The sequence below is a fragment of the Kogia breviceps genome, chromosome 15 (genome assembly GCF_026419965.1).
Source record: "Kogia breviceps isolate mKogBre1 chromosome 15, mKogBre1 haplotype 1, whole genome shotgun sequence".
NCBI classification, from domain to species: Eukaryota; Metazoa; Chordata; class Mammalia; order Artiodactyla; family Physeteridae; genus Kogia; species Kogia breviceps.
Window position 1 is genome coordinate 15,798,878 of NC_081324.1, and position 20,303 is coordinate 15,819,180.

Genomic DNA, 20,303 nt, shown 5'->3' on the forward strand with positions numbered 1-20,303 from the left:
AGCCAACTCTTGAGTCAGTAGAGCTGCCTTTAAAGAGAAGGTACAGAGGCTTTGTGGGTTAAGAGTTTAGGCCATTAGTAATGGATGGAAAGGACTCCTTGCTGCCCACCCAGAAGAGTTCTTCCTATGTCCTTGAGATACAGGTCACTCAAACAAAGCTTCAGGGACCAAATGAAGTTTTTTAAAAAGGAACTGTTAATGTTTAGGTCAAGTAAGCACATCAGAATTGGTATTAATTTGGATGGAAAGTCAAAACAATGGCGTTTTTAGCATTTCAGGGACTTTGGTGACAATGGCAACTCTTCGTATTGGAAATTCACTCTCCTTGGGCAATTTGCTAGGACATTTTAATGTCTTACATATACGGTAAATGGATTTGCACAGGAAAAACTCTTCCTCAGTAGCCCAGATGATTTTAAATAAAAGCCCGAAGAGCCAGTTGATGGCTGGAAATGAGCATGGGTTACCGGTGGCAGATGAGCCTGCTCTGCGACTGCGTCGGTGACACTGCAGGACCTCAACCTCGAGGAAGGCTCTCTCTGCTGAAGGGGAGGAAAGGACGCGGAGCATCAGGGACACATATTCTGAGAAACGAGTTTCACTGGTTTAAAAAATATATCACTCAAGCCTAGTCGCTGCCCTTTAATATTAGAAGGTAATTAAAGGAAACACCATCTTTTCGGGGTAATGAGAGTAATCTTTTAAGGAGTCAAGTATCTTCCACTGTCATTTTCAAGTGTCTTAAGCAGATGGGATAGAAATAACATTAAAAGTAAGAGGCCAAAACAGGAAAGGGGACTCCATAGATAACATTCGAGTGCTGCTCTAATAATGGAAAAAGGAAGCCAGAAGTCCTGCATTCTGCTTTGAGACGCAACCTCTGGGTAAATTCTAGTGGAACACGAATAGAGGAAGAGATACAGACATACAGTTATTAAACATTTATTGACTACTGTGACCAATGACAAAGAATCAGTTGGATTCTATTTCCAGGGGAACTCAAATATAGTATTCGGCCACTTCTGAAGGGTTAGGTATTTAAACCTTCAGCTTCTGAATGGAGTTCAGAACTTGTACAGAACAGGAATGAAGGAATATAGGTGCGGTTAAACTAAAAAAAAAAAAAAAAAATCTATAGAGTGTAATGTATAATATGTTCCTCTCACTTGCTTGTATTAATCAACATGGTTAAAAAAAAAAAAAAAGACCACAGATCAGCAGCAGGTCACACACACACAAGGCAGGGGTCTAATTAGCAACAGGTTTGTACATGGGACAAATCTGTAGCATTTCCTCACTTTTAATATTTTGCAATCAGGAAAATGGGGTAAGGTCAAAGACAGGCTCTGCGGCAGTAAATGGGAAGCTTTTCAAGTCTTTTCACAACAGTTAGCATGAAGGATTCATCCTATAGTAAAAGTTCATGCTGTTGTCCTTGAATACAGAGTGACCTTGACAAGCAAAACTGGAGAAGGACCCCCTACTCCCCTACTCCTCTCTTTCCTAGGCACTGTTATTTAATAGCTGAACCAGACTCAACAGGAACTTAAAATAATTCCGACACTTGCACTTGGATCTTAAAGATATTTTATGAACCTAGAATAATTAATGCAGAAGCTCCTTATAAAAATAATAAGAGATGATAGCTTAATATCAGTGCTGCCTAAAATGATGGCTTTTCACTTGGTAGACTAAAGGTATACCACTGCTATGCTTCTGGCAGTACTTACTTCCTTTTGTAAAGTTTTAAATATATGGCTTCCTTGCTTATGTTGTTTCCACAGCAACAGTTTTATCAATTCAAATATCCCATATATGCAAACTCTTTTTTTTCCTGCCTCTTTAGTACTAAATTTTCATCTCAGTGATATTTCTCTTTCTGAAGGACATTCATAGAATTTTAATACAAAAGCACATTAACTGAGTAATCAGTGCAACTCATGATACGGGCCAATGGTGTCTTTTAAAACAAAAACACATATCTGAAGGAGTAACAGTTTTGTGAGTACTTACTGGCTTATACATTTTATGCAGCCCTCCTATTCACTGACATTTGATATGGCTGTAATGATGACTATCTTTCTAGGATGCCATTTCCGGCAGCCGTCATTTACTACAGTACATCTGTAGGTTCAGTTTCTCGAGAGACACGGAGACTGCATTGCTTCTCAATTTTACGCATGAGCAGGAATTGTCTGTGGGCTTTTTCTGCAAAGCTTTGTGTTGTCATACACAGGACTTCGTGGCTGATTCTGTTGCTTCTCATTGGGGCTTAGCCCCACCGGAAGCATCCACAATGAATTTCCCCGAAGGTTAAGAACCCAAGTTCAAATGCTACCCTGGGGACAGTGTCACAAGTTCACAACCTTTCTCAAGGATTGGTACTCTGGGACTTGGGAGATGTCTTCTATCTCCTGTTCTAACCTTGTCTTGGATGGGTCACTTAAAATCACGTCTTCATCTGTGAAACGAGAATGATATAGCACACAGAGTATGACGTAAGAGGATGAACCTGGAGACCCAACGTCTCCCAGGTCCCGGTGCGAACACCACCTTTACGACAAAGGTACTCTTTATGAACCTTTGGCTGGGAAAAGAAATTCTACAAGGTTAAAACTGATAAAACACAAGTCATAGATTTGAGTTTTTTTTTTTTATGAATCAAGAAAGATTTTCACCTGCTTGGGCTAAGTTTGGTACAGTCCTGCTTCTCCTGGGGAAAGAGGAACTTTGGAAAATGTGAGAGTTATCTGGGAGCTAGAAGACAAGACTATCACTTACAATCAGAGAACCAAACTGCTCCCCACTGGAGTCTGGAGTGATCTGAAGCCGTCTGTTCAGTTCCTCAGACAGCTCCTGGGGGCTGGTCCGAGACACGGGCGAGGCTGGTGGTGGAGGCAGCACCAGGCTGAGGGAGTCTCCACTGACGCTCACTTCCTCCGAAATGGTCTCCCAAGGCTACCAAGAAACAAGACGCTGTGGTAACTGCTAGGACGAGGGACCCTCTCATTCCCCGCCCCAGGAATAACCCGTATGATGACTGTCATTCACATTTGCTGAGCACTCAGGAGGCACACAACATTCTCAGGATCCATAAGGAAATAAAGACTGCTACCCTGATTAACAGATGCGGACACTGAAGCAGAGGGAATAATTTGCTCAAGGTAACAGAGCTAGGAAGTGGTGGGGTCAGGACTTGAGCCAAGGAAGCCTCGTCCCAGGGGCTGTGCTCTTAGCCCCTTTGTAATAGTGTCTCTCTGAGCAGTGCTTTGCTTCTAGCACTTGGAACTACCTGCATAGGTTAAAAAAAATATTCTCAGGAAGTGGTTTACGATTTTCGGGAATTTTCTTTTCCTCTAACCATTGAGGATTCACAATGCAAACAGCAGAGATGCTATATACGCTGTAAGTAAGCCCCGGTATGAGGTAACTTTTAGTGAATTTATTATAGCATCATTCATGTGGCTTTTCTAATTTTGATCACTGGAACATTTTGTGAATGAACTTCCTAATGCAATGTTTTAAAAGGATGGATTTCTAATAAGTAAACAGAGTTGTTAAGGCAGCATGGAAGTTATGCTTTGCTGCCTTGCTAATTTGCTGTTCAATTTATATACGTCCTTCCCCAGTAATTTACCATAAGCATTTAAGGGTAAACTTATGAACATGTCTATTCACCCAAATTTCTATGTTCTTGGTAACAAATCTCTTTCACTATGTCAAAACTACTCCGTAAAAACTTGTATTTGGTACCCAAACAAGTTACAGGTCTACTTCAACTGCTCAAAGATGATAACCAAGTTGCCATTTAACAAGAGATGCTTAGACTCTGGGGAAAAATGAAGGATAAAGTGGAAACATCTTAAGATTTCCACGCTAAAAATAACGTCATTCCCTTTCGTAGTAATGTAAACTATGTGTACTCATCAAAGATGGCTTTTGTGAGCACTTTCTAAGTTAATACATAGCCCGATCGGTCATCACTCAGCTACGAGACCATGAGCCTTCCTTTTTACATGGATTTACTGAGACAAGAAATTACGACGTAGGATCAACCTGGAGAACGTGGCAAGGAGGAGCTGCAGGGAGTGTGCCCGCGGAGCGGGAAGTCCTACCTCAGGGCCGTCTCCGCCCTCGCCGGGCTCCAGCTCCAGCTCCTCGCTGATGTGTCTGCGTGAGCGGAAGCGCCGATGCGCTGCCTCCTGGTTGATCTGCCGGATGTTGCTGTCGGACTCGGAGGACACATCCCTGGGAGCGCGGGGTGAGGGTGGGAGTCAGGAGAACCGGTACTGACACCTGGCCCTTCAACACCAGCCAACACCCACCGAGGGCCTGACACCTCATACAGTGTCGGCGCTCTCACGCGCAACGCCAACACTCAGCTGGCCGTTCAGCGGGAGAATCTGCCACCATCTCTTGGCTAAAGCATCCTCCCAGGTCCCTCTCATTGAAATAGGCTTTAAATGCATCTGTCCCAATATTTTTGAGACTCTTTCAGGCATATACTGCAGCATGTACTTTAGTGTTTAAGAAAGAAGAGAAATCAAAGTCCTCCATCCATGTGCCCCAGTGACAAGTGAGGCCTTCTTGAAGGAGAGGTGACAGGTAAGCTCACACTCACGGCCAGTCCGTGGTGACCCTTCTCTAGGAGTCCAGCAGAGACAGGGCCGCAACTTTTGGTCACCAACAATTAACCAATGAGTACAAATAGTATAAACTCAAAGCCGGGGTCTGGAGGGAAGTGCTCCTGACCCAACGTGAACTTTCTCGGCCTCTGAGGATCTCATTTTGACAGAAGGATGACGCTGCATTTCTCCCCATTAAACTCCTTTTTAAAATTCACAAACATCAGGCGATAACCTCCCCAATCAACTGGGATTTGAGGAACGCTGCAACTTCATAGTCTTTTTCTGGGGGCGCGTCATGTAACTCTCTTAATTCAGGATGTGAAAAGCATTGAGTCAATCTTGAAAACTTTTGCACTAAATTACAGGCAATTCTCCTTTGGGAGAAATACTACTTGGAGGCTTTTACAGTAGAAGTTTAAATGTCAAAATGCTTTTCAGAGAAAACCCTTACAGACTCTTTCAATAAGACACCATATTCAGTTAAAAAATGATGTTGCAAATTAATATTTCAAAATATTTGAAAACATTATTTTAGACTAAATGAATCCAGTATTAATCAAGGACCCTCATTATAGACTCTTCCTAAAACATAGGTTTTAAAACATTCTAATGAATCTCAAGCTAACTTATACTATTTTCCTATATTCCCCCCAAAGAACATGCTGGGCCCCTGTAACAGTGAACAGTCTGCAATAAGCAGCACTGTTTGCAAATAAACAGGTGACTCTTTAACGCCAGTTTCCAAGAGAGTCTGAATATTTCCACCAAAAATCTTTACATTTTTTAGCTTTACTGGTAAAGGGACAGTGTGAAGGTTACCTTTCTTTAATCCACATTAAAATAAAAACTCTTGTTATTAAGATCTGAATGAAGTTTTACTGCCCAATATACAATTTTTAAAAACCTAACAGAAATATACATTTTGCATATTTTATAGTTGTATTAAACTGTCACTGGACTAAAAATAGTACATTAAGCAGAGGACTCCTCAGAAAAAAATCGCATAAGGCCATAGAGAAACTAATGAAAATCAAGGGACACACAAGAATACTAACACAATTTCTGAAACCACCAAAACAGGATGATAAAAAATAACACTCTTGGATATGTTAGAAAATATAATATTGTCTTTGTGATTTTATACTGCTGCCGCGATTTTCATAGGACATTCAATTCAATTTCACTTTATAATGAATGACTGGCCTTACTTAAAAATATTGTATATATAAAAGTTTCATCAAAATTTTAAATCTTCACTTGAAATGTGTCAGGTGTCACTTAGTCAATATCAAATGTGTGTTCCGTGTTATAACACACACTTGAATTGTTACAGGGATTTCGGAGAGGTTGAAAAGAATAAGGCTTTAATATTGCTATGTTAGCATTTTCTATCTCTCAGAAGTATATAAAAATTCCATTATTCTGGAAGGACTTATTTTTTAAAGGGGGCATTTAAAATCAATTATGCTACTCCTCCTTATCCAACACGCTTGAATAATTAGTAATCAGTGTGAACCAGAAACAACTAAGTAGCATAAAGAAGAAAGATATCTCTGATTCTGAAATTCCAACCCTGGGCTTTTTTATGGCCTTTAGTGATAAAATGAAAATGTCCATGCAAGGGAGGCCTTTTGCCCTTAATTAAGCAGCTGAAGGAGGGGGGGCTGTTGAAACTGACAGGAAGTTTAAATGGTCACTAATGGGAAGATGAACATTTAAAAATATGTCTGAGGGGCTTCCCTGGTGGCGCAGTGGTTGAGAGTCCGCCTGCCGATGCAGGGGACGCGGGTTCGTGCCCCGGTCCGGGAAGATCCCACATGCCGCGGAGCGGCTGGGCCCGTGAGCCACGGCCGCTGAGCCTGCGCGTCCGGAGCCTGTGCTCCGCAGCGGGAGAGGCCACAACAGTGAGAGGCCCGCGTACCGCAAAAAAACAAAAAAACAAACAAAACAAACAAACAAACAAAAATAAAACAAACAAAAAAAATATGTCTGAGCTGGCAAATTAAAACAGAAACATGATTTTATTGGGGGCAGGGAAAAAATTTAAGAAGTGGCTATTTCAATTTTCTTCAGTCATTAATTTCACATATATATTCTTCATTTGACTTTCACAGGAAATATACAAATTAATAAAGAGAAGAAAACCCATAAGTTTATCAAATTCAGTACCAATTAAGATCAGTGTGTCTGATCATTTGCATTCATATACACATCAGTGACTAATGATGACTGGAGTCATTAAGATATGATTAAATTACTGCTAAGATGGGAGATGGCCAAAGCGGTTTAGAAAGAGAAGTACTGAAAAGAGTTAAAGTAAGTGTTGAGTCTAACAAGTTCATTTATAGTCTTAATGCAATTCCTTCATGATTTTAAACTTGTGCTTTTAACAGTAAAATGTTTACAGTTTACATTTAAATAGGATAAGGACAATTCTAAAATTAGAGGCATTTTAAAGGCCACTGTCTGACCTGAGAGGGCTGGGGAGTGTTCTGTGGCCGCCTTCTGCCCGAAAGCTCTGCATCCAGGCCTGGATAGTTCACTAAACCACAATGCCTGTACCCACTTTCAGAAGTGACTCATCTGTAGCCATTCATCAATTAAAAGCTCCTACCTTGTGCCAGGTGCTAGGGGTTGATCTGTGCGTAGGAAACCACAGTCCCTGCTCATACAGGCAGTAAGAGTAATACGAGCTCTGTGTCCTGACAGGGAGGCACAGAGCTTTCAGAGAGACCGGGACAGAAGACATCCGGTGCTCCCCGAGGAAGGGATAGTAGGCTGACATCGGAAGGTTACCAGGGGAAGGGGCACGTTGTGGCTTTATTATCTGGGGGGGGGGGTTGGGGGTTAGCACATCCATGGGGCCAAGAAGAAGAGAAAGTAATCAGAAAGCAGCTACGCATGATCAGACCGCTCTACGATTCTGTGTCTGGCAAGAGGCAGGGTGAGGAGGACCCTGTAAGAACAGCCTGAGGGCAACAGGATGTCAATGAGGGCTTTTCAGGGGCTGAAGTTTGGAGCGCAAGTCTGTAGCAAACTGGGTAAGAAATGAGAGTCTCCACGACGGTCTTAATTCTCTGCGCAGCTGTGATCATCACTTCTTTATCTGACTTCCTCAGGTATAGCCTTTTCATAAAGACCCTTCTTAACATCCATTCCCCCCCAACCCAAACTTGCAGTATTCTGTGATAACTGAGTTACGCAAAAAATCATTTTTGAATTAAAACAACACGTTAAAATAACCTGGAGGGCTTGAGGGCTTCTGGTCAAGCCAAATAAAGTTAAGGAAAAAGAACCCCAAATTCTCAAACAGTTCAGACGGGATGAGGAGGTTATTGTGAAAACCGAATCTTTTTCCTCATCTAACTTTTCTCTTGCTTTCTAGAAGTCATGCTTGGTGGAAAGGAGGTAGCTGGCAGGTCCCCCCGGGAGCTCTGCAGACGTCCTTCCTGGCTCAGCTGCCTCACTGATGTCGAGCATCACGCCACCGATTTCTCCCTAAACTACAGGTGAACATGAACTCGGAAGAACCACACTTTCCCTACTGATGAGCCAGCATTTCTACAAGGGAGAGCTTGTATAAATTCCCTCATTAGAGTTTCACGACTCTGTGAGTCAGAGAAAGTAGCAATTGTCCCCAGTTACCTCCTAAATACAGACTTCGGTTGCATAATTATTAATGAAAGTGAACACTTTTCTATATATGTACTGGCCATCAGTCTTTCTTTGTGAGCTACTAGTAGTCACTTTTCTACAGAGGTCATGACACTGTGGTCCCCAGAGAGTGCTGTTTTCAGGTAGTCCTTTCCTATGACCTTTAGCAAAGGTAGATAAAGGTACTTTGCTTAGGGTACTGCTACCAAGATTCTGCTGATCACTACCCGTAACCAAGCTCAAGGCGGTTACTTTTTTTTTTTTTTTTTTAAACTACAAATAACTAGAGTAGTCAAATGGCTTACAACAGTTTTAACAGCTATGGTCATTCATCAAAGGGAAATAGTAAAAAAAAAAAAAAAAAAAATTAAATAAATTAAAGGAATCAACTAACTAAACCATTTCTATTTATATTTCTATGGGAAAAAATTACAACAAAGAAGAGTTCAACATCATCTAGATGTTGGGATATTTATGCTGTCCTGGGAACAATGAACTAAGGCACACACAGTGTGGTCCAAAGCTGACCAAGGACGGCTGATATTCACGAGAACCCACATAGGGGCTTTAGGAAGGATTGGCTATTCACTGCTGCAGATTCTGCAAGCTTTTTCTCTAAACCACACAAAATCTAGACTATACTTCTTGGCCACCTTTCCTACCTATGCAGGTCACCTTTGCAATTTCTAAAGATAAAAGGGTTACTGACAACACCATCCATCCCATTGCTAATACTTGCTAAAAACCATCATTAGCAAATTTCCTTCAGAGTCTGGGTTAAAGAGAAAATGATCTCACCTCATATCCTTGCTTTTATCCATACTGAAAATTATACAAGTTAGTGGTGATTACCTCCTTGTCTTGACTGCTAGGGAGGTCATGATTTCTAGGACAATTTTTTCCTTTTCTGTTTTTAATATTTTGTTTTTGCCTTTTATTGTATATTAATAGTTTTAGGTCTTGCTGTATACTATCATTCAAAAAACAAGCTGCTTCAAATCCTTTTTTTTATAGTAGTTGAGGTTTAACCAGTGTTTATTTGCCATCATTAGACCAAAAATTGTCGACTGAACAAAGCAGTAATCAATTCACTGTATCCCTGAGGCTGGCAAGGGATTAGAACAAACCGTAATTACCAATTGTGAGTGAGCAACCCTCCCATGTGTTTGTAATTATATCAAGGGGGTGATCTATACATTTTCCGAAAAGGGAGAGAAAAATTTTGAGAGAGTTTCCAAATCAAATAATTATGGAATAAAAATCCAGAAAGTTAAAGAGCCAATATGTTTGCTATTTTCTATGATGGGTTAGCCAGGAGAGGAAGCTGAAGAAGGGGAAAGTGATGTAATCACCAAACATAAGATAAACCAAGGAAAAACAACCCCTGCTTTACATCTCACGAATCTACATGAAGAAGTCCTACCAAATACAACCGGAGAACCTGATACGAAGGCAAGAGCTTCTTTACAACCTACAAACTCAGGCTCCCACGCCCTTTACCTCCACAAAGAGGAATCCTGTTGCGCTGCACAGCCACGTGCTTTCACCGGTACAAGACGTACCTGCCAACCTCGCCCCGAAGCGCTGCCACGTGCGCACCTGACCGCAGAGCGTGGGGACACGCTCCTGACCGCCGACGGTACTCACATTAGGCTGGGTCGGTGCCACTGGGTGGTCCGGTTGTTGTGGTTGACATAGTAAGTGCGACCCAAGTTGTCCACCTTTTCTTCCCACCCGGGGGGGAGGGGAGGAGGGGGAAGCTCCTCCTGGTGCTGAGACGCCGAGTCATTCGAGTCCACAACTTCCCAGCCGGGCTGTGGAGCACAATCAGAGGGGAGATGGTGAGGCTGCTTTGATGGCTACAGCGCGTCTGTGCCCTTTGTCCTCGCTCCCGTGCTCTCCGGCTCTGACGGTGGCTTCCTGCGCCACACTTAAAGAAATTCCCAAAATAGGGCAAAAAAAAAAAAAAAAAAAAAAAAAAATCAATTCTAGGAGCGTCTCAAAAATATTCTGAGCCGTGGCCAATGAACTGCGCTGCCCTCTGAGAAGATGACACTGCAGGGTGCCCCTCGGCTGGGGATCTGCACAGGCTGTCACGTTACCTAAGTCACGTTACACACTCTTTTCGTATTTCGTGTCGGTTATTTTGACCTGAAGGCCTCCGGGGCCGCACAAAGCCTCGCCGATGATACGGGTCACGCTACAGCTGTCATCTTTTCAACGCCTCCGTAAGGTAAGAGGGAGCCGGGAAGATGAGCCCGGCAGCATGTGTGTTCTCGCAGAATCCGTGGCCTGCCGGGGCGTCAGGAGGCCCGGGGCGCTCTCGCTCCCCAGGGAGGACAGCATGGAGGCGGCTCCAGGAGGAGGGGAAGCTCCTGGGCTGCAGGGAGGATGAACAGCCAGGCAGCCAGGAGCAGCCGGGAAGCTGCCGCTTCCTACTCAGCCATTCCCCACCTGCTGCCGCCGCATCAACAGGCTTCCTGGTACCGGAGTCAGAGGTGCTTCTTTTGCAACACATATTTTCGACATTAAGTATTCCTTCCTGACATTCCCTAGTAAAGTCACTGGAAAATTAAGTAATTCACTGATTACTACAGTTGGAAGAGTGTGAAAAAAAAATTCCTTGGATTTGAGATAAAAATCTGTGGATGTGCTTATGAAATCTTAACATTCAAGACTGCCTACCACCCACTTCAGTCCTTCTCACAGAGAGAGATGAAAGCTTGCTCATGAACTACTGCCTGGTAATATGACCTCTGGGTCTGAGGGGGGTTCGGTTAACTTGCCCATAATGCATTATTCACACATCATGTATATGCAACAGCTGCAAACAGATGTGCAAATAAGCCACAGAGAGGTCTTGTAAACGGACATTTTCAGAACAATACGAGAATTTGTCTAACAAAACAGCACCATCCCAACGAAGCCTGAGCTGAGAAGGTACCCATGGTAGAGGTACGTGACTGGAGAGTTAAAAGGTGGCCTTGCCAGGAGGGAACAAAAGAAAATTCCTCTGGACAGCTAATTCCAAAACGGCATTTCTACCTAATGCACGCTCTCACCTGTGGGCCAAATGAGTAAGAAACTTGGACGAGTCCCTAAATTATTTTAGCCACTTGAAGCAATTCCAAGTGCTAAAAGGAATGTACAACGAGCTGCAAGTCCAAAGAAATAAGAGAATTAAATATGTGGGGAGAATTTCACATGGCGGTGGGCTGCTAATAAAACAGGGGTATAGCCGTTTAGAAAGAGACCCCCTCTTTAATTATTAAGTGTTATAACATAAAATGAAAGGTTTATCTTTTTTGCTAAAAACCAGCACATCGGTAGATCTGTCAAAGACGTAGATTCATGGACACACTGAAGTTTCTTCATATTTAAGCTTTATAAACTTTGATTTCCTTAAATTATAAAGTCTTAAAGTAAAACATCAATATGCTCTTAGGCAAGGAAAACAGACCACGGCCCGAAGCCCTGTAGCTTACCTCCATCTCATCTCTCTGCTCACTGCTTTCTTCACCTTGACCTCCGTTTTTGGGCATATAGGCCATTTTCAATCGCAAAAATCCCTTAACTCGAGATTTATGACTGCATGATGGAAGAAAATTGGTTATAAAGGATGTGACTTGGTTACATCTTTATGATGGTTCATATTTATGATGCTTTAAAAAAAATGCAATAGGAAAAGAAGTTGGAATTTTCCTCAGAGAAAACCAAGAGCCAAAGCATAAGAAACGGCAGCAGCCCAAAGCCTCACCTTCTTGGTCTGAGGAGAAAATCCTTAAATGTATAGGGTCGCTCCATCGTTGGATCTTCTGTCTAAAGGAAGAAAAAGTAAGTTTCAATACTCCTGATAGTTTCGTATTTCAGATACACCCAAGTGGATTACAGAGAATACATTTTCATGTTTTAGAACGTGAGCCTGGCGAAAAACAGAGTTGGCTCCTTACCCGGTACTTGACAATTAATTACACATTTCATAGGTCACAAAGCTTTACTCCAGATCCACTAGATGTCACTATCAACACCCACTTTTAGGAGCCAACCTCAGCCTGAGACAAATTACAGAATTGTAGTCGTCATTGCCAAGTGTAATTTCTAACTGCTGGGTGCAGGGCTCAATCTCACACGGCTGATTAACTCTGGAGAACCAGGGGTCACTGGTGCCTGCCTGCTGGTGCCTGTGATTCAAGAAACCTAAAAATGCAGTTAATAGGAAAATACGCAAGATCCATCTGGGAATGCAATTTTACTTTACTTTTAATGTTAAAATATCATGTCATCTGAAAGACGGTTTCCTCCACAGAGACTGCCCTAGGTGGTGTCATCCATCAGCCTTTTGCTGGTGCTTATTTCAAGAAGCTATGAATGTGGTGGTGGTATTTATTCATTTTTGAAAGAAATCAGTATTTTATTGTGCAAAATCAGATGGTCAAAGTAAGCAGGCAACTGGAAAAAATAAATGTTACTATTTCATTAATTTAAAAATACTATGGGGCAGTGGTTGAGAATCCGCCTGCCGATTGCAGGGGACACGGGTTCATGACCCAGTCCGGGAAGATCCCACGTGCCGCGGAGCGGCTGGGTCCGTGAGCCATGGCCGCTGAACCTGCGCGTCCGGAGCCTGTGCTCCGCAACCGGAGAGGCCACAACAGTGAGAGGCCTGCATACCACCAAAAAAAAAAAAACAAAAAAACCCCCAAAAACACTATGTGCAGTAAAACTTCAAATACCTAGACTCTTTTTTTTGTGGTATGCGGGCCTCTCTCTGTCTGTTGTGGCCTCTCCCGTTGCGGAGCACAGGCTCCGGACGCGCAGGCTCAGCGGCCATGGCTCACGGGCCCAGCCGCTCCGCGGCATGTGGGATCTTCCCGGACCGGGGCACGAACCCGTGTCCCCTGCATCGGCAGGCGGACTCTCAACCACTGCGCCACCAGGGAAGCCCTAGACTCTTAATTAAACACAATTAAAAACATTTACTTCTGTAGCAGGAGAGACAAACCACAAAATGATTTATTATGTATCAGAAGGGTATGTGTGTGTATATGCATTTATATTTGTAACACTATCTGTTTATGTCACTCTCTGCTTTAAACTCGCCATGGCTTCCTATTCTGCTTATAATATGCTGAAAATTCTCTCCTATGGACCTATAAGGTTAAACATGATGTGCTTCTTAATTACCTGTAACCTCACCGTGAACCAGTCTCTCCACTGACCCCGTACTCCACCCGTCCGACCTCCTCTGTCCAGCGTGCATATCTCATCTAATCCCGCCCTGGCAGGTACTTCTGCTGAACAGCTCCGCCTCCAGACGGCCACGGCGGTCTCCACTTTGTCATCCAGGTCTGGGATCCCAAGTCACATCTTCAGACACCACATCCTAAATCGCCACCATAGCCTCCCTTTATTATCCTCTGTCACAACACCCTGACTTATACCCCCCTTTTCACCATCTGAAATTACCTTGCTCATTTATTTGTTAACTAGTTTATTAACATCCATCACCTGTAGAATATAACCTCATGAGATCAGAGACTTGGATTTGCTCGCCAGTGTATTCTTAGTGCCAAGAGCCCTGCCTGACACAAAGTAAGTACCTGTACAAGTAGCTGATTAACCCACCGGATCTACAGTCAAGTACCGAGGCCACAAAAATTCACCATCACTCAAGAAAGTCACTTATATTCTCTAGACGTTTTTCTAAATTCAGACACACACACACAAATCGGAGAACTTACCGGGACTCTAAAAATGGAACTGTCCATACACTACATAGTTTAAATGACAGACACCACACAAATCAAGAGGCAGACGTCCTAGGTCTGTGTCTTGGCTTTGTTACCTACAGAGCCATGTGGCCGAGGACAAGTTCCTTAGCTCTCTGTGCCTCAGTGTCCTCCTCTATAGAGTAGGGCAGTGACAGGATCTTACAGAGTTGTGACGATTAAAGCAATCATTGGAGCTGGTATCAACGCATAGCAAGTTCTCACAAGGGTTCCTGGCACACTTAACAAACGTGGGCCAGTGTCATCATCGGCCAATTCTACATTTTCATGTCACTTGTGAGCACTGCCAACTCGACACTCTGCAAAAAGGCAGGGCATTAAAAAATGAAAATTCACCTCCATGGAAATTCTCCAGTGTGAACAAGACAGTGATCTTGCAGATAACAACAGGATTCTTCCTGGCGCTACTCAGGCTCCTGCTGGATCCTATTCCGTGGAGAAGAGCCCAGGGGAGACTCCCAGGACAGCACTGAGATGGTAGAAAGCCATCTCAAACAGGTTGATGCTAAGAGTATTACTGGCCAAAATAGACGCTGCAACCTCCTGTCCCGGGCCGTGAGCATTCAAAAGAAAATCTTCTGGTTACACAGCAATTTCGTCTTAAAAAGATTTGTTGCTTTCAACAGAACCGCAGTTACTTTGACATATATGTAATGAGGTAAATAACTTTGTCGGCATGTGGAAGGGAATGGCCTTATCAGGACCTTAGACTCAAAACAGGGATGCAACAGCTAAAAGCAGCCAGGCCTTAGACCGAGCCCCGCTGCCCCCTCGGCCCTTGACTGCACCACAGATCAAGGCAGAAGACCCAAGGTCTGGTCTGCCTTCTGAACACTGGGCAAGTCACCTCCCTCTCTGGGCCCAGGTGTCCTCACCTGTAAAATACAGGGAGTGGATCAATGGTCTTTAAAGTCCCTCTAAGGTCTATGATACTGAATTCTGTACACGTGAGAGGGAACCATTACCCTGGTACCAGCCGGAATTATAAAAGGGGTGTTCATCATCTGAGTCACCTTCAAGCACAATTAAGGTGCCAAATAGTATCACCACCACCCCCAAAATGCCTCACTGTAGGAAAACTGAAATTCAAGTTAACCCTGGTTGCCTTGAGTGGCACTTGACTAAGATATAGGAGAAATGAATGTTTTTAAAATAGCTCTCTCTTGGGCTTCCCTGGTGGCGCAGTGGTTGGGAGTCCGCCTGCCGATGCAGGGGACGCGGGTTCGTGCCCCGGTCCAGGAGGATCCCACATGCCGCGGAGCGGCTGGGCCCGTGAGCCGTGGCCGCTGAGCCTGTGCTCCGCAGCAGGAGAGGCCACGACAGGGAGAGGCCCGCGTGCCGCAAAAAAAAAAAAAAAAAAAAAAAGCTCTCTCAACCCCAGCGTGTTTCCCATGATACAGAGATTTTGCATCTGGTAGGGGTAATGCGCTGGGACTCAAAGGGCAGGGGAGACACAACTGACAGACGAGGCAAGGAGAGTTTCCGAGGCATAAAAGGCAAACACCCACCAGAAATGTCATTCTGTTGTCAATACAAGTCTTGGAGTTATTTTTGTCTCTAATTATTAAAGACAAGTCATAAAATCCTGTATGAACTTCTGGGCAATGACACACAGGATCTAACAGACAGATGTAAAAATGCTAGTGTTCTTTAAAAAAAAAAATCAGTAAGAATAGGACAGTTACAGGGACTTCACCCGCGGTCCAGTGGTTAGGACTCCACGCTTCCACTGCAGGGGCACAGGTTTGATCCCCGGTCGGGGAACTAAGATCCTGCGTGCCGCGCGGCACGGCCAAAAACAGAGTAGATCCTGAAATAGGGAAAGAAAATGCTACAAGAACAGGACAGTTACAGCTAAGTTCACTTCTGGTGCCACACTGTAAAAGAATAAAATAGAGGAGCTCAGTTTGAGCCGCACTACAGTCGTCAGGCTGGTAGGACTACCTCCTCTCTCCTCCACGTGCCTCCAGCTCGTCTCGTTGCCCAAGTCTCCCAGGTAACCACGTATGTCATCACAGTGCCTCTGTGTACAGCCAAGGTGCTGTTTCACAGAGCTGGACGGAAACTTGGTATCAACTGTGCGTATGCCCTCATTTTATAGGTGAGAAAAACAGAGGCCCCCAAAGGACTGCTAACTTATTAAGGTTACCAAGGCAACCTGCCCATCTCCAAGCTCGGAGTCAACTATTCCTGAGAGATCTTTTAAAGCTTGACATTTGGAGACTTCCGTGAATATGAATCTATGTTTTCTTAATTCTCAGATATGCATAAAAGGTCAGATGACTAACCTTATTTACTCTCTGTCTTCCATCCTCATCTTTTACTCACTCCCACCCATACTCAATAATAAATAAAATGGAAAAAAATATTAACGACGGGTGGCATTATTTGGAATAGAAGCAAAGGAAAGAGATCCCTACCATTCTAAATTCCTTGGGTCCAATTTCCTATCCTTTTTCTTCCACAAATAAAACTGGGAGAACTGGTCTGAGAGCCAAGAAAGAAAGTGAATGACAAGTCAAAATTATTTTCTTTCATCTGGAAGTACCTGATAAAGCACCAAGGAATCCATGATCAAAGGGGGGAAAAAGAAGTTTCTTTTCTTTCTCATTATCACTCTTTACTCTTTCCTGTTTAAGGGACAAAAACCTAGCCAACACTGGCCTCCTCGGTAATCGAGGTAGTGAGGCTCTAACATGCAGAGCACACCCCAGCTTCACACAACCCTCCTGGCCCCGTCCCTCTGTTTCAAGTGGCCTCCTTCCTTCACTCGTCTCCCTGGCAGAACTCCAACCCGCACTGTCCCAATGCTCACAAGGGCACACAATTATCCAGAGACCTAACAGTCGGCAGTGGGCCAAGGAGGACCCGTGGTGCCCCAGTCTGAGATGTTAGAGTGCCCTGACCCTCTGGCTCTTCCCGGTAGGCTTCTCGGGATCAGGGAATTTATAGCTGCAAGTAAGGACAGCTTAGGAGAGCCATTCCTAAGAATTTAAAAGCATGGTTTTATATTGCAAATGCCACTTTCCACCAGCAGCTGCACCCAGAGGCCTCCAGGACTGCAGCAAGGGAAGAAGGTTCTTTAGCGAACATCAGTTACTAAGTCTAAACTATGTTTTTCAAAAAGCACACCAAAACCCCACAAAGTAGGGTATTTAAATGATTAAAAATAATTTCCTAACAATCGTGAGAGGTTACATTAACTTCAGTTTTGTGGTCTTGAATCTTCTCCATCAAGTTTCTGATTTAGAAAAGAGCTTCATTCAAATGCTGCAACTTCTTAGACCAGAATCAAGGCAGAGATGACTCTTTTCTAAAGGAAGAAAGGTTTGTGCTATCTTGGGGCAACAAGATAAAGCTTAAAATGCCTTGCAGTAAATAAGTGTGTATATATGTCAAGACGGAAGTGTATGCAATTAGGTATTTTGCTAATACAGATTTTAAAAATAGTAACAGGGCTTCCCTGGTGGCGCAGTGGTTGAGAGTCCGCCTGCCAATGCAGGGGACGCGGGTTCGTGCCCCGGTCCGGGAAGATCCCACATGCTGCGGAGCGGCTGGGCCCGTGAACCATGGCCGCTAAGCCTGCGCGTCCGGAGCCTGTGCTCCGCAACGGGAGAGGCCACGACAGTGAGAGGCCCGCGTACCGCAAAAAAAAAAAAAAAAAGTAACAAAAGATTACTTTTCTTCTTTATCTTAATTTCTATGATTCCAAATTTTGGGGCCTTTTCTCTACCTAAATTAAATATTCTTCGTTATTAAATATGTACAAGTATAGAGAAACAGCCTCAGGTAGGGGAAAAAAGCTGAATGAAAAATCACCACGTAAAACTTGGTGTGGGAATCCCTCCACCCCCAGTTCCCTCCAACAGCCAGAATTATTATCTTAGGGAAAGGGAATCCAGAATCATGTATTTTTCACCTAAGCCAGAGAACTCTGGTCTGATCTCACCTGAGCCATCTAATAGGGTGCCATTTGCCACGTGTGGCTTTTTAAATATAAATTTTAATTAATTGGAATGAAACAAAATAGATAAATTCCGTTCTTCAGTCACATTAGCTACAGTTCAAATGCTCTACTACCACATGTGGCTACTGTGACGGAGGCCCTGCTAAGCACCTGAGTGAGGGACCTGCTTCACTGGTTCTTCATCAGAGAGTAGAATCATGCCTATCAGCAAACATCAGCTCATGGGGCTGTAGAGAATTAATTAATAACCAAACACCCAGTCCGACTTGCTAAACCTTGGGAAGGCTTGGAAGGGTAGGCAACAGCAACTTCACCGCCACACGTCGGCTCTCCACTTCCTTCTCTCATTATTAGTAAGACCTACGTTCTTTAATCTGAAATTCGATGACATCAAACAATACTGAATCCACAGGCCACACAGACATATATAAACTGCCTTGACAGTGGTCACACAGCTACCAAGAAAAGAGCATTCATTATTTATCCACAAAATATATTCAAATGCTAACATCCATTTTACACGCCCACACTTGTGTTATCATACAAAATTAACTGTGCTATTTTCCCATGAGTGTCCTACACATATGATCAAATGTACATAGGAGAGCACCTCAAATCTTGGGACCAAAGCCATATATCCACTCAGAATATGCCGGCTGGGCTCTACGACCACTTAGAGGATAAAGAATGCGCCTTCACCTCCCCTTCTGCTCCCTCTGCGGGCCCACCTTGGAGACCGCAGCGGGCTCCACAAAGCCAGCCAATTTTAAGGAGGAGATACAGCACTCCAGGGTAAGCTTATCTTGGGACAGACTGAACACCGGAAGGCTCCATTTCTCTACTGGCTCAGCTCACGCGAAAGTCCGCAGTCCTCTCTGGTCTCTCCCTCCTCCACCCTTTAACCGGCTGGCTTCTATCCCAGCCTGGAGCCTTGGCACCGCTTCCTTCTTTGAAAGCTCACTCTTGCCTCCACTGAAATCCAAAGGTAAAATGTTCCCTCTGCTGATGTGGTCTCTGAAGAGGAACGCTCTTCTATTCTCTGGGAGTTCCACTCAAACTTTCAAAACCAATCTGCACTCAATCACTCAAGGGATTGTTGGAGCAAGTTGTTTAAAAATTTCACGTACACCTCTTAGAGTTAATACATACTTTGCCTTGACTGTGACGTGGTTTTTATGTTGGGGAAAAGGGAGGTTGGGGACACCCATGAAAGCACTGGGCAACCAACCAACACCGCTGAAAAACGTGAGGTGGTTACAGCTTCAACCTGAAGAGCACGAGAGGAGACCCACTGATGTAGAAATACGTGAACGGTCTTTCCGCACAAAGGCTGAGACATCCATACGCTCTCAATGTGACTTTCAAAGAACAATCAGGGTTCTGATGGCTTATGCCATCAAGCCTAAGCCCACCTTCCACAAGCACCTTGGAGCTTCAGGTTTTTATATAGAAACACACAAAAATATTCTAATGATATTACTTTTGCTTCCGATCTTTTGGAAGGGAAGGCGCTTGGAACTTTCTTTCCTTAACAGCTCCCCTGAGTAAGCAAGAACACAGCGCTTGCCATCATGTTCCTTCCCAACAGAGCTCCACAGCTTCCTGGGGGAGACGCACTCTTTCTTGGTCTTTAATGGACAGCCATAGCTAGAGTTTCAACACAACAGGAGGCTCGCACTAGGTGGTTTGAGTCCTTTTAGTGTATAGACTACTTATACTACTTGCTCACACGAAGCGTTTAAAGACATAATAAAATGCCCTTGGAAGGCAGAAACGTTTGACTTATCCTCTCTCAGGTGCTACTTTAGGGACCTGGTGCTGTCCCGGGGAAGGAGGGCCGGGTGCTGGAACACGAGACCATCTACCTCTCACCAAGGAGGTCTTGGACCCCCATCCTATCGATACCGGAACGTGCGAGAGTCACCTTTAAGCTCAGTTAATGTCAAGAGCCCCCACTGTTTTGCTGCTCATCTGAGTGGAGAGGAACGGTAGCAACGCCACACATGCTAACCCAGTACAACTTCTGAAGCCAGAGTGGGTGCTTCCAGCTGACAAGTTCACTCAGTACCAATAGCATCTTTTCTTTTGTCTCTGTGCCGACTGAGAAAGCCGTGGAAACACTAGCTTGTATAGATGTAGCCCAAGAGAAACAGCATGTACAATCCTAGACAAAGGGAACAGACGTTTGATTAGACCCAAGAGGTGAACTTGAAAGCAGGGACATCGCAGTGACAAGGAGGAGGGGTTTGACGGAAGCAGGTAGCT

The 20,303-nt window shown here is 44.0% G+C and overlaps 1 protein-coding gene across 22 annotated transcripts in view; it reads right to left on the minus strand.

Annotated features, from left to right (window-relative positions):
* Nucleotides 1-20,303, minus strand: part of NEDD4L (NEDD4 like E3 ubiquitin protein ligase) — a 345,052-nt gene that overhangs the window by 66,191 nt on the left and 258,558 nt on the right. For 17 of the 22 annotated variants that reach the window (XM_059040433.2, XM_059040434.2, XM_067015211.1 and 14 more), the window contains 6 exons: nt 12,040-12,101; nt 11,768-11,870; nt 9,930-10,096; nt 4,116-4,248; nt 2,782-2,958; nt 468-542 (listed from right to left, as the gene is read on the minus strand). In XM_059040433.2, coding sequence (XP_058896416.1) covers nt 468-542; nt 2,782-2,958; nt 4,116-4,248; nt 9,930-10,096; nt 11,768-11,870; nt 12,040-12,101 — 717 coding nt within the window. The remainder of the gene's footprint in view (nt 1-467; nt 543-2,781; nt 2,959-4,115; nt 4,249-9,929; nt 10,097-11,767; nt 11,871-12,039; nt 12,102-20,303) is intronic. The other 5 variants (XM_067015214.1, XM_059040429.2, XM_059040432.2 and 2 more) reach the window with 1 other exon arrangement.